This window comes from Hermetia illucens, chromosome 1 (assembly GCF_905115235.1).
Source record: "Hermetia illucens chromosome 1, iHerIll2.2.curated.20191125, whole genome shotgun sequence".
NCBI classification, from domain to species: Eukaryota; Metazoa; Arthropoda; class Insecta; order Diptera; family Stratiomyidae; genus Hermetia; species Hermetia illucens.
The window spans coordinates 194987936-195003227 of NC_051849.1; the positions used below are offsets into that span (position 1 = coordinate 194987936).

Below are 15292 nucleotides of genomic sequence, written 5' to 3' on the forward strand. Positions count from 1 at the left end.
ATACCATCAAAGTGCAATGCAGTATTTCCAATTATGAGAAATCACTTGTAATGAATAATTCATAAATTTTCAAACTCCGAAACTTAAAATTTTCAAGCACATCGTTAGTGCATCTTAATTGATGGCGGATTTATTCATCCCAACTGAATAAATTTTCTGCTCAATTAATTCCATCGTTATTACGTAGATATATAGCTACCGATTACCTTGATATTGAATTAATAACGACTAATTATTTCCAGTAAGAAAATAGATGTTCTTTTTGAAAAGCAGATACTGTGGATAGAGCTTTAAAAGGGGGTGGTGCAGATGAATACGTACCATCATCTGGAAAATAAAGGAAAAAGAAAAAAAATATTTGAAAAATTAAATAAATGAAAATATTGGAATTTCTTAACTTGAACAAAAAATTCAAAAATACATAAAATTAAATATCTGTTTTTGTGGCTAAAAAAACAGAAATATGCATCATCAATGGATATTGTTATCTTAACAGCGTGGTAGGTGAGATGAAAATGGGTTTTTATATTTTTTTGTATATTAAAAACTGATCATGTCAACTTTATTTCCAGGTTTTTAACCCGAACCCATCAAACTTAGAAATTTTTCGTAACAATAAACCCTATTTAGTAATTATAGCATTATATAAATTAACAGTAACAGTAAGTAACAGATTGGTACAGGCAGTAGGGTAACATTTATTTCTCTATTGTTATAAAACTCTCTAATGCATATTGTATTCGCATGTTGACAGCCTAGCATTGCTGTTGTTAGACTTGATCATTGCCCGAAAATGAGAACACTTTTCTTTGTGTGCAACAAGGATTAGCGAATCCTTTGTCTCGAACGATGGTGCTATCGCCCGATGGATGCATTTGTGCTATAGACAGAGTGTCGGTTAGTAGCGCAATCGTTCAAGAAAATAGACAACGAGTGTGTGTCAGGCGGTCGGCGTGTATTAAAATTAATGCCTACTTCTAGAGGTGTTCAGGAGTGTTAAATAATTTGAAGGATTTTTAGCTGTGGTTTGCTAAATTGTTCACTCGATCGGAGGGGTCGAGAGGTGACTTTTTTGTCCGGTAAGGAAGCAGGTGTGCACTTCACCGTTGCAGTTCCTGAGTAAAGATTTATTTTCGTGTGTGGCATTGCGTAAATTGAGGATGAATATCGTGTATGAAATAAGGAACGTTTTGAGAAATTAATTTTAAACCTCAGCTTGCAGATTTGTGGATTTGTTTCTACAATAAAAAAAATTAACAAAGAAAATTCACTTCAAGCTGAAAATTAAGATAAATATTGGATCCATTCCCACATGCAAATATTAAAGCATGATATGCTTTTGAAATTGCTCCGATGCCAACAATTAGTAAATATTTGATATCTGAATATCCATCAAGTTTACAGACACGCTATTAGAAAGAAAAATTTCACGGATTTCGAGAATTTCTAAGAGATATGAATTAATTAAAACGGCAGTTGAATATAGGGTGATTCAGGAACAAAAATTATTAAGACAATACCAAGAAAGAATGTGAAGAATGACTCCTGTTGTCCAATTATAGGTATATAAGCAGGAGATAATTATTCATAGCCCCAAAGAAAATTCCCAAGAAATAAAATGTTGCACTCATTGCTAGCTTTGCACGGCTAGAAGCAAATAGATCTAGTAGATGTTATATAACCATAATTTTCCGCTTTTTAATTTTCCAGATTTCTGATATTTAGAAAATCAGAAGAGAGAGAATCTTTGTTGAATGTTTTTCACAGTTACGTAAATACAACATCCCCAAGAATCCCGGTCAATATTTACAATAAAATTATTTTTTTTTTATTTGTTTTTCGTCATACCGTACATTTGTGTAACATTGATGGCGATACGAATTAGAAAAAGTATTTAGGGCTGCTACCATAGTCGGAGTTAACATAATGTGTCCCAGAGCGCGACCTCTAAAGAGGCGAGGAAGAGTAATAGGCGACATCTACATTCTTTTTTATGCCGTTGCAGGTCTTAGAAGCAACGGATAGCCCGGTGAATTTTTGGTAAAATGTACTCCAAAATTGTGAAGTACAACGACACAATCCCGGCCGCTATCAAGGAATGTGTTCGACTTGAGGTCATCGTGGCAACTGATGACCAGAAGTCAATAGGGCAGAGGCGAACGCATTAATAGCACCACGCCACACTACAGGCGACAGTTTCAGTACTCACCGAAGTACTCTCCTTCATCGTCCAGCTGAAGTCTTCGCTGAGGTCCGGGTCTGAAGAACGCAGGTATTCCCAGGCTCTATGCATCTCCAGCAACTCCGTGAATTTTATTTTGAATCAGGCAGACGAGGCAGACCCTGCCTGAGATGGAACGATGGCATAGCTCAGGACGCGAGACAGCTTTTATGGATATCGAATTGGTGAACCTCGGCGCAAAACCGAGTTATCTGGAGTTCCTTATTAGTACAGAATACCGACCGGATACCGATTGTTGCGCCGTTGATGGTGATGATGTAAAGCGGGTACTGAAATTGCATCTCTCGGGAAGGAATAAGGTAAGTGCATTGAATGAATGAAAAGGTGGCATTTTGTAACAAATTTCAGGCCTAATTTAAGTGACTCTCGGTACCGAACTTGACAGTTGCATGCCTGTCACGAGTTTTAAGCCCCGCACTGATTTACCTACAAAACCCAAATGGATTGTATTTACTTCACTGATTTACCGGTTATTTTCGGAAGTAAATGCTTTCTTCCTGCCCTAGCGACTATCATACTTCGCTACCTGCAATACTCTGGATATGCTTTAAAAATCATCCAGTAAACCTGGCGTTTTTACAGGACTTTTATGTGAACGACATTGCATTGTTTTGGAACTGTAAGCTTTTATTTCCGGTTTAATGTGTTATTTGATACCTTTTATGATGTTGTGGACTGCATTCACCAAAATCGTAAATTTCGAGTTATTTTACGAAGTGATTGCAGGCATCGTAACATTATGGTACTTTTCGGCCAAACTTCGTTTGGATTTCAGTTAAAAGGTATTGATAAACTTCAAAAGGTGCTAAATTTAGTATTTTTGGTCCTAAAAAGCCAACAATGCCCGGAACCCAGAGAATCCAGACGAGTAAAATACTTTTTTTTAGAAAAATTTAACTGGCTGCTAGATTTTAGGCTTTTTTCAACATTTAGAACGTCCGCAATAGTTTATCCAGCTAAGATGAACCTTCAGATTTCTTAAAGGATGTATATGATCAGATCATTGGCACAGCAAAAATCTTTATTTGCTTATCTACCATGACAGTTTAAAAATTGCCAACTTAATCATCCTAAAACAAGTCAGGAAACCTGAAGATGGACGCTTCAGGGATGAAAGGTTTTGTGTATTTCTTTTATAAAGACATTTGAGTGTGCATTTGTCCCATTAGTGCGAAGCACGTAGCACGGGTGATATTGACCTTCAAAATCTTGAATTTGCAAAGACGTGACAACTTTGATCTATTATAACTTTGTTAGTAATAGTGCGATTGCAACTAAATTTGGTAGGATCAAGCTCCATATTATAGCCTACATTACTGCAGCCAATTACTGAAAATTATAGTAATATAATATTATTAACTTTATTTGAAGGGATGTCGATATGGTAGGTATTTTGGAGCCTAGCCAGCATATAGTGGCAGACTCTTGAGCTTTTCAGATTTTTGGGCAGTTTCTGAGAATGGCCCCGTTAAATAAATGATCACTTTCGACCCCCTGAACTTCACAGTGTGGGCTTACGGCAATCCACCTTTACAGCAAGCAATGAAGCACCGCGAACACGAACACGAACAATGGAGTGAGGAAGCCAGAAAACAAATGAAAGGTGAAGAATCCTATTCAAGGTTTTCTCCTGCCTAAACGTCGCCCTGGCTAACATAGGTCATAGAAAAAGCATCCCAGCTGTCCCAACAGATATACCGAGCATATGGCGGATCCATGCCAAGAAGTGCACACTCTCGGAAGCGTAACCCTAACTATTGGTGGAATGTTGAAATAGCGAAGTGTCGTACGGAATGCTTGAAGGCTTCTAAGGTTGAGTCAACGCCGAAGAAACAAGCTAGAGTATGAAGAACGATACCTTCAATATAAATAGGTTCGAAAAAAGTTGCAGTGGGCCATCACGGAAAGTAAAAATTATTGCTTCAAGCGACTCTGTGATGAGATAGACTCAGATCCATGCGGAGGAGCGTACAAGTGCATTATGTCAGCACTAAACGGCAAAAGGTCCCTTCCTATTATGTGCCCTAGATTATTGTAGGAGATAGTTTCGATATTGTTCCCCCAACATCCGGAAAAAATCTTCCCAATGATACCAATGAGCGCTGAAGACATACCTCCAGTAAACACAGACGAAGTCTTGGACGCAGTGAAAAGGGTCCGGAATCCCGCAGCCCCCGGCATGGATTGAATCCCCAACAAGGCGCTGAAACTGGCAATGAGAATGACATCAAGCATGTTTGCACGGGTATTTAAAGACTGCCTAAAAGAAGGGAGTGGAAAATACAGAAGCTTATATTGATCCCGAAGACAGGTAAGCCGATAGGCAAACCAACATCCTACACACCTTTCTGTTTTCGGAATACAATAGGCAAGGTCCTCGAGCGGGTAATCTATAACCGGCTATATCCATTAATTGATAGTGGCGGTTATTTATCGAATAGGCAATTTGGCTTCGGGAATGCTCGGTCAGCGGTTGATTCTACCAAATTGGTTTTTGAACTAGCCAAAAAAGCCTACGACGAAGGAAAATACTGCGCACTGGTGACTCTTGACATCAAGAACACATTCAATTCTGCCAGATGGAACCATATCATCGAACCTCTCATCGCGGCACAAACACCAAAAAAATATATATTTAATATGATCTTCGATTACTTCCGACCGCGGAAGCTACTTTATAATACGGACGAAGGGTCGAAGATGTATGTAATAACGGCAGGAGCTCTGCTGGGGTCTGATCTGGGCCCCTTGTTATGGAACTTAATGTATAATGGCGTTTTACGGCTTTCAGTAGCTAGTCGTCGGATTCGTAGATGACGTTGGAGTGGTCATAACATCTAATCATCCCGACGAAGTACAGATATATGCGAACGAGACTATACGGGTGATCAAGTCCACGGGCTGGAGCTTGCCGAACACAAGACGGAGTTGGTACTCTTTACAAAGCGGTGGAAACAGAAAACTGTTGAAATTCGCATCGGGGCGAATGTTGTTAGCTCTCAGCCATCGCTGAAATACCTGCGAGTAATATTCGACCCCAAGCTGAGCTTTAAACCCCACTTAGAGCTTACTGGACAGAAAACGACGACTATCAGCTCATATGGAGTGGGCCCGAAGCACAGTCGACGATTACTCTTATAGGGAGTCGTCAGCTCTGTACTTTTATACGCGGCACCAGTGTGGGCGTCGGGGATAAAAATCGGAAAAAATCCCGGACAGCTTCAAGCTACATATCGATTAAGCGCTCTCCGAACATGTTGCGCTTACCGAACAACATCTTATGAGGCAGAATACGTGATTGCGGGTATGATTCCGGTAGATACGAAAATCAGGAAGCCCACCTAAACAAGCAAAGTGAGCGTTTGCGGTCACTGGGTGCATGGCAAACAGCATGAGACCAGGACTATGCGGAACCACGGTCAGACGAGTTAGGATCTGACTCAGTTCTTAACCGGACACGGTGGATACAGGACTTACCTCTATAGGTTCGAACTAGATGAATCGCCTGATTGTCCTACGTGTGAAGGTATAGCCGAAAATGCAGAACACGTTCGCCTGCCCCAGATTTCAAAACTAAAGGATAAAGCTTAAGACAGATCTAAATACCCGGCCGGAGGAAAATCTGATAAGGTACATGGTGCAATCAAATACAGCATAGGACGGGGTAGTTGCAATGGTGGAACGGATGCATCAGCAGCAAAAAACCGCAGCAGAAGTACAGCAGTGACATAGAAGGGAAGCTGCTGCAATTAAGGTCACGCAAAGCGGTAGCAGCTCGTTTAGAGTGAACAGCTAAGAACTGAACAGCCCCGGGAAGCAAACGGTGGTCCCGCGGGGAGAGTGTGAAGAAAATATGGGAGGTTTTAGTCGGTAAGAGTCCGGCTTGCGTGTCCTAGATTCCAGATGCGTATCCATCATGGATTTCCCCCAGCCAAAAAAGGCAGCCAGACAGACAGACGGACAGACAGAGAGTACACCCATTTTAATAAGGTTTTGTTTTACACACTTAGAAGTTCCAGAGCTCCAGAGATTAAATTTTCCACCGATGTGCACATAAGGACATTATTCATACTAGCCTGGAAGCAGTTCTGCTTAAAGTCCTCGTTTCATTTCTTTACAAGACTCTGCTCTTTTGCACTTCTCTTTATTGTGGCATTAAGGTAGATTGAAATCGAAGAATTTTGATTAAAACATAATTTTTCATATGAGGGGCACTTTTACCCCCATTGAAGTTTGGACACTTAATTCGAATAAAAGGGATTGTAAGCACTAGCCTGAAAATTTTACTCAGTATTGCTTGGGTTAACTTTATACTACTAATTTATTTGACTAGATATGTGAAATAAATGTTGTTTCCTGTCTAAAGAAGGTTGATTGGAATAGATACGACAGCACTTTAATTTCGCTCGCAGATACATTAAGTTCAATCGATTGTTGAAGTCCACTCACTATTGAAATGGATAATTACGGAATACAATTATACGAGCATATCAGGGAGTCCAATAACGCCTATTATGTGTCTATCACTGGGCAGTTTCCTGTACATCCCAATCCGTATACAAGCATCCAAACATCCAATATTTGCAAAAGCTTCCATTATCGTAACAGGCAATTAGAGTCGCAATTACCGTGACCTTGACGTTAATTTTAAGTAGTGGCCAAATATGGATGAATCACCCAAGTCAGAATTTCGAGACTAAACGAATCATTGATTCCGAGAATCGGCTCAGAATAGCCTGTCACGCATAGACGCGTAGACAGAGATACTGACCATGGGGTAAGACAAATAACCGCCCAATCCAAGCTATTCATTTCTGGCCAGCGTACGTACAACCGAAAAGATTGTTTATTTTTAGTTGGATTCCGCCTGTTGCTACTGCAAACATACTAAAGATAGGCCGACGGATTCACGCCAAGAATTCACTTTTGCTTTTGAGTCAGTCGACAAACATGTGATCTGGCGATTTTTTTCGCTTGACTGACCTACAGGTAGGCAGGCCTCACATGGGTGGAAGAAGTGCACGTAATCGATGCGATGTAAACATTTAGTGTCATGCGATTTGAGAATAGAATTGCAAATAGGAATGAATTCAGATACTATTTTAAAGTTTGGGTTCAAGGCTTATTTCTCTATTGTTAGCATCATTCAGCACGATAATTGGAAGCAATCAGTTGATTCAATTAAGCGGAAAACGGTGGTTAGGAGGAGTTACTTCTTGGTGTGCTTAGAGTGCTTCTTAAAAGCACGACATGCGACATGCCGTATGAGGAGGCACGTATCTATCATAGTATGCATCTATGTAAACCCTCTTTTCCTAAATTATCCTTAATCTACCGGCATGGAATTGGGTGGGAATATTGCAACTACAATATAAACTGCAATATAAGCCCTGTATAGCTTTGGAAGTCTAAGTTTGTTGCAAAGGAAGATCGGTGAAAATCAAAAAGTGTACACCTAAATCGAGGACCAATTTTCCAAAATGTACTTTACTCAAAACCCGGGAAAAATCAGGACGAAGTTCCTTTATAACATCTAGACTCAAATAGATCCGATGCCAAATCTCCCATCTGGTCCATCCCTACGTGTGGATAAAGGCATGCATAGTAAAACGTCCACCCCTGGATAAAAATTGGCTATGGGAGGGATATCCACAATTTAAACCACATATGGAGGAGGAAAAACGAAGTATTTTTAAGGAACAGGGCTCTGAAAAACCAAGCGAGCTCCCGGCCGACGATATCCAGTGACCGCAGTGTCTTATTAACGGGAAACCTGAATACTGCGGTATCTAATGCTACGAGAGATAATAATGAAGTGGAAATGAGATCCTTAACGGATCCATTTCGTATGATCTCGAAACTTGGGAGATCACTATCGAGTGCAACGTCACCCTTCAGGGGACGAGATCAATTGCGGACTCGGATAGGACCACGGATGGTCCCCGGATTGACAATAACGCTGCCGTTGTAAAAGACGAACGGAGAAAGCGGCAAACTGGCGCAGCATTTCTTTCACTGGGAGACGCATTAATGAACTCTCTAAGTTCATTAAGGAAAGGCAAGAATATGCCTGAAAGTGTCAGGGCTCTGATACGAGGTATTAAGTTATCCTATAGAGAAGAAAACCGTTCAAGCGTTACGCGAGAAACGCAGGTGACGGATAAGTGAAAATGCGGGGAAACAGAGTAGGGACGGCATTAATGAACCCTTTGGTGCACAACAAGAGGCCAAGAAAAAAAAACCACTTCACTGAAGAAAGCTAAGCCGACCAAAATTTTCAGGAAATTTGGTAGTTCCTCGATTACGGTCTCAATATTGACGAAAACGGGAGGAATCGGCACTTCGTGAACCCGAGCAGTGGTTAGAGGTGGGCGGCAAAAAATGAGAAAAGACAAAAAAAAAGAAAGAAGATATGTTTTATGCCGATATCCTTCGAAACGAAAGCGGATCTGGAATTGATAGACTTGGGCGGTAGTGTTAGTCTTATGAGGTGAACGCATAAAGGGCATCTGATATGGGAACTAAATAGATCCAGCGAGAAGTGAGGGGATAGTTTTCGCGGTCAGGTAGAAAAGGCGCTGGTTGAGTAATCATAAGTGAAAGCTTGAAAGCAAAAGATAATAATAAAATGACGGTGCAATGGTTAATGAGATAGAGCGTCAGTCTCTCAACCTCGTTGCTCTGGGTTCGAATCCTAGTCATCATGGGTATCTGTGTTTGTCCCGTTGCTGTGAGCTTATCACTTGCATAGCATTAAGTGTCATGATAATGAAACTGAAGCATAGTCTCATCAAAAACGATTGTATTGGAGATTCACAGTCCATGTTGTGCAAAGGGAAAGAAGAAGTGAAAAACCGGCGCATTACAGATGGTAGCGGGTGCCCGGTATTTAAGGGGGAGCTGAATCGTAGGGCTTAATGAGGTTGATCCATATCAACCCCAATCATTGCGAGATAGCCGAAGGTTTGCTCTTGTAAGTTTTGAGCTAACCGTAATCTGCGAACTTTATCGAAATTACAGTAATGCTACGTGAATGAATTACACGTCTGGAAACGCGAAGATACAAGCACGCGGAAGCCAACAGAAACAATGGCATTCTCAGAAGCGGACATTGTCAGAGCAAATGTCGACGGCATGTATATCTACAGCTATTACGCTCCTTCTAGTACAACATTGGCGTGACATGAGGTGGTGGTAGACAGCTTGGAATTATAAAGTAGACACCACAGTCCTAAAATTATTACTGCCGATTTCAACGGGTCGGCTTTGGCGTAGGGGAGTCGGGCGATGGGCACAAGCCAATGTTGGATCTGCGCCTACTTTCCGTGGCAGAGCCTTAGGCTCGATCGTTGGCGAGAGGGACAATCACGCAAATGAATGAACACTAGACCTTTTTTTTCTCGTTGGAAGGTGGAAAGCTCCAAAGGCGACCGTAGGATCCTGCTGAAATAGTATGTGGGACTCTTACTCACTAAAACTATCTCCTTCTCCTAACACTTTCCCCGCGGGATTCCCATGTGGTATTACATCGTGGGGCTGGATCAGAATTTATCTTGCACTCGTATTCGTATTCGTACTCCTCATTCGTTCCTTTTTCTGCCTGACTTCCTTCTATCTAAACTTTCTATATTTCAATTGCACTCCAAAGAGAAGCGCTCCCCAGCGCTTCTAATGCGAATCTTTTAACTGCGAATCAGGTATTGAAATAACACGTCTCCTGCGTCCTCTGCAATCGTCAGCCACATGTAGCGACTCGTCATGCCCAAATCGATAGAAGTATGTTCGATAGCCTCCGTGCCCGTTCAAAACTAACGTTAGGTCGAAACCCCCGTGGGGTCACTTGATCCATCCACGAGTATCCCATATAATTCTGTGTGTCCATCGGCTTTTTGACTCGTTTCACCTCTCCGGCCACCTGGCAATAGTTGCACTCCACGCGGACTGATCGCCGACGGGCAGAAGGTTTTCCGATGAGATATCTGTGATCATAGAGGCGTTGTCTTTTTCTCGCTAGAATGTCAATTGGGATCATCCCTGCCATCATGTGAGCCGCTTGTTCGGATATTGTTCGATTGGCGTGAGGAAGCCAAGAATTCCTTTAATTCGGCCAACTGGTTTTGCAGACGACCTGGTAGTGGTACTAGTTACGAAGCACCCAGAGGCGGAGGTGTATGAAAATGGAACCATTCATACCATTAAATTATGGTTACCCGCAGGAAAACAAATCAAAAACCAATTCGAATTGGTAATCACCTTAACTTTGAAATAGGCAAGGTTGGTGTCATTGTTTGAAATCTAAAACTTCTTCTGCAAAGCACATTTCAGGCGGATCTTAATGAGGATCTCCGTCGTGAACCAAGTTGAGTAGGAACGAACACAACTAGGAGAAGAAGAGACATAACAGGAGAGAAGATCGGACAGGATATTATAAAAAGTACCAACAGCTTGATTACACAAGCTGATAATATATGATTCCAGCTGATAGGCGCTAGGGCTTATTTTAGACCGTCAAATTTACTTTCCGGAAGTTGAGTTTAGCAGAATTACGGTAAGTTTTGGCATCTGAGCGGGAGAGCCCTGCATCAAATTCCAGCCGGGGTGGTGAGCGTCAATTTTGATATAGGGGGATAGGCGAGGAAATAGAGAGAGGTGGTGCTCTGGGAGTTTGTAAAGGAAAAAACAAGAGTGCGGCCCAAAAGTTTTTTAGAGTTGTTGAAACTCAGGACAGAACAAGTGTTCATAAAGGAAGAGAGTAGTGGCGCAGAGTGGAAGAGGTTGTTAGAAGCAATAGGAGCTAAGGCGGCCAATTGAGCATGAGTAGATTAAAAACTCCGCAGAGGAAGAAAAGGAGGAAAGGGAATTTGGCAGTAAGGAGTTCAAACAAGCTGTCAAATAGTTCTTCGTACACGTGGGAAGGGCCTGCGCAGGGGACGTAGATACAAGATGCAATAAATGGGTGAGAGTTAGGCGGGGAGACACGTAGGGCAACACAATTATATGGTGCGCCAGAGGAGGAAAAGGCAAGTTTGGCGAGAATTGATCTTTAATTGCAATTAGGACTCCACCACCAGTCGACTTATACGACGCAGCGAAAAATGAAATACTCTTCTAAGAGCTGAGAGTTCAGTATATTTTCATCAACCCAGGTGTCAGAAATACAAATTACATGATGCTGCTGAGCCAGCACGGATAGATTAGTTCTTAAACCCTTCTTTAATAAAGGAGACGGACAGTGAACACAGAACTATAATAGTTACATTAATCGGCGAGGCAGGCGGGGTGCCCTAAAATTTACTCGCGAGTTGCTACGCTTGTACGGCTTAATGAACACATCTTCAGGCTTGGAAGAAGGATTGCCGATTCTGTCACATTTGCACGGATAAGCGACATTAAAAGAATATCATTTGATCGGGGCTGCTTTCTTTCGTCAGTTTTGACACAAGACATTGGTGAAATTGGACCGATATTAATTTCTATGTATTACAGTAACTCATCCATAAAAGTGATGCACACAAGTCCGGAAAGAAACAGCTGTTTTGGTGGGGCGACTACCTTTAAACCGGGGCCGCTGCCATGATTGAATTAAGAACTGATGACGAATACCACAACTGATCTGCCGAAATCTTCTTGTCGTTATAATGATAGTGATCTTCCTTCGCATAGGAGGCGTCCTCAACAAAACTGCGGTATCTGAGGAAAAACTTGTGGATATTTATCAGAGAATCGAGATAACAAATTTTCTAGTTTGGGTGTCGTCCCCAGTAGAGCCCATGAACTCGCTATTAAGATCAAACCCAACTCATTTATCGGTGAATTTAACAAATGCTTGGTTGAAATTTTTGCCATGCGGTGGAGTAGAGCCATTTTACAATTGAGAGAGACTTGCCGATAGTGATCCTAACATGCTCTTTGATCAACATACCGTCCGCTCCGCCTTATAGACACGATAGGAAAGTTGCTGGGGAGGGTCATTTATAATAGACTTCTCCCTATCATGGAACACAGAGACACATTTGTTCTCTTCAAGTTCATTCAATCGACGATTCCATAGTCATAGTTTTGAAGCCGGCTTGTAACGAAATGTCCTTCAATAAATTCTGTGCTGTGGTAACGTTGAACATAAAATAGTTTGCTTTTAATTTAGCCAGCTAGAAACGGGTAAAAGCCCCATTGACTAAAATGGGTGTTTCTAGTTACTTGATTAAGCTAATTAAAAGTTACCTCTAGGAAATGCCACTCTGGTACGATACGGAGGGGAGACGTAAGCAATACACTGTCAAGGAAGGGGTCCCCTTTCCTTTGGACCTTGGTGCCAATTGTACATCAAGTTCCTTAGTAGAGAATACTCTTTTTGTGCCAAAAGGGGCTAAGATAATCGGTTTTACGGCTTATTTAGGCTAGGTTGTTGACGCGGAACAACGGACGAAAGATGTTGAAGTGTAGGCCAAAGAGCTATGAAGAGATGATCAAACTTCACCAAGCAGAACAAATGACAGAGGTTAGTATTCGTGTTGGTGTTCAGACAACCACTTCAAAGCCGGTCATCATGTACCTGGGGGTGATGATTGACGCGAAGTCCAATTTAAATCGTGCGAAAAACCGGCAAATAATAACGAATGATGCCCGGGATTGGAGGGTTGAGATACAGTTGTCAATTATTTGTTGCCAGAGTGATTGGCTCTAGCCTATTGTACGCAACACCAATTAGGGATGAGATCTTCCCTAGAGCGTAGCGCGTTAACTACGAACCACTTATTTCCGGGTAAATATCCACTTTTTACAACAACTGCTTGCGCTCTGCTCATCAGACGTTGCCTCACCTCTGCCTGTAGAGTAGCGTGACTGACATTCAAAAGTGAGTGGTCTGGGACTACAGGCTGAAGTAAGTTACTGTTCAAAGTCGATGTTGTCCACCATCAAGTGTATTGGGGACACAGGATTACGCAATCCTCGAAGAGCAAACTAAGGTATAAACCGCTTTAGGTCACGCTGCTCCAATGGGCAGAGATGAGGTAGTGCCTGAAGAGTAGGCAGCGTCTGAAGAGTAGCCTCTGCTCTGACGACGAAACCATCGGTAATTTTTGGTGAAATTTGTTTCACTTATTTACAAGAACTCTTCTTGCCCTTTAACAAAGCATAAGTGCTATCATTTCATTAACGCACCAGTAGCCCCTTTTACTTTTTGTCTTTACAAGGAGCTCTTTATGCAAATCGTGAAAACAATGCACGTGCAAGTTATTTTTGAAATGTTTCGATAAATTCTGTGTTACCTTTAGATTTAATAGCCGAAAATAAATTTTCCCACACAATTTCAGATATTTTATTATCCTCCCCCGTGTCAGTTTTCTCTCAATTCCAACAGAAAAATCATCAAGTTTCCTGTTGATAATTCACTTTATAAATATACTCTGATAATCATCTAAAAAATCCGCTTCCCATCCATCCACAAAACAATGACACTTTCACGTAACATAAACTCAGATAACTTTTCGAGACGCTATTAATTTAGTTGTCGGTGAAAGCTCATCGTTGAGATTCCTTTGAGTGGGCTATTCAGAAGAGATTCATCAAGGAATCTTGATAAACTAGCGTTTAATGCTGTAGAGCTATTGGCAACTCGCCAATTGTTTCTGAAATGTTAGCAATGAAGAAAAAGTTTTCTTCATCTAAAATTATATTTATTAGTTCGTTTCACTTCAGATACTTGGAGCGAGCGTCTTGTTGAAAATTATCCCAGACACAGGGGATATTTTATTATATTTATTTTATATACTTTCACTGCATTCGCAATGGATTTAATGAAATTGTGAATGTGAATTACACAAACGAATTACATCAACTTGTTTCAACCTTGGAACCATAGCCAGAATTTATACCACCTGCGTTGCCGAGAGCAAGCCATTGCAAGTGGCCTGATTGTTTCTTATTCTAAATTTAACTCTGAATTTACTTCGTGACGTTGGTGAGTGGGATCTTCGATCAAATTCCACAGGAAAATGGTTATAAGTGGTAGGTGGTTTCTATTCAAGGAACTGAAGACAGGAATGATGATATGGTTTGGATTAAATTTATAAACAATGTAAGACTGGATTTTGTGTAGGAATTGAGGGACTCCTGAGTCCGCCACCCGCTGGCTAGACTAGCATCCAAACTTGTAAAAAAGTGGATGACTTGCGATTTCGTCGAGCGCAAAAGCAACTCATCAGAGTCTGTCTCACCTTGGTCCTGGGAGCAGCAGCCCCGAATTGTACTATTTTTATCGCTAGACTTTGGAAGAAATGTTCCCCCAATCGAAAGGGGTTGAACAGAAGTTTACTACAGGCTTAAGTATCCGAATGTGTTCTTCCCTTACATTGCTGATTTAAACTCTTTCCTCTCCTCATTTTCTTCAGCTTCTCTGATATCCATTAACGTTGCCTAGGATATGAACATTCCTCTCGCATAAACGTGCGGAAAAACTGCTTCCCTTCCACTTTTGCTAATCAAATATTTCACTTTAAAAGCAAACATAAATTAAAATTAAACCCGCACCACTCCCGAATAGGAACCTCGATGAAATGTTATCACCATTTGTCAAAAGCTTCTCCTCATTACGCATATCTTTATCTAAAGGGAAATTCTCGGTCGCATCCCACACACACAAATTTCCGCCTGCCATTGTTGGTCCAAAGCTTATCACGAAATCAAGATCCTTTTAGCAGACAAGTTGATGGCTCACAAATCATATTTTCAAATTCTTTGCTTAGTCATATCTGATTTTATTCCAACTACTCGTATTTCGGCCTTGAGAACGTTTTCGTTTCGTGAAAATGAGAAATTTTCACGCGACCTCCAACATCAGTGAGAATTTATTTTTAGGAAAATCGTGTGAGTTAGCAGCAATTTTTACGTTTGATGATGTAAAGTATTCACTGCATGATAGCGTCATTTGAGTTTATGGCGACTGAAACAACTTTGTGTAAGGAGCGTGGTGTGTAATGAAGGAGGATGGTTAATTATAGTCAGAAGAACTATTCTCATTTTCACTATGCTTTCAAGAGCTATCTTCTT

The 15292-nt window shown here is 41.2% G+C and overlaps 1 protein-coding gene across 5 annotated transcripts in view; it reads right to left on the reverse strand.

The window, feature by feature from the left end:
- The window catches only part of LOC119656724 (dual specificity protein phosphatase 13), a 111009-nt gene that overhangs the window by 42349 nt on the left and 53368 nt on the right, over positions 1-15292 (reverse strand). For 3 of the 5 annotated variants that reach the window (XM_038063256.1, XM_038063283.1, XM_038063291.1), the window contains exon 2: positions 322-327. The exons of the other annotated variants lie outside the window; for them this stretch is intronic. In XM_038063256.1, the coding sequence (XP_037919184.1) occupies positions 322-327 (6 nt within the window). The remainder of the gene's footprint in view (positions 1-321; positions 328-15292) is intronic. 5 annotated transcript variants of the gene reach the window in all.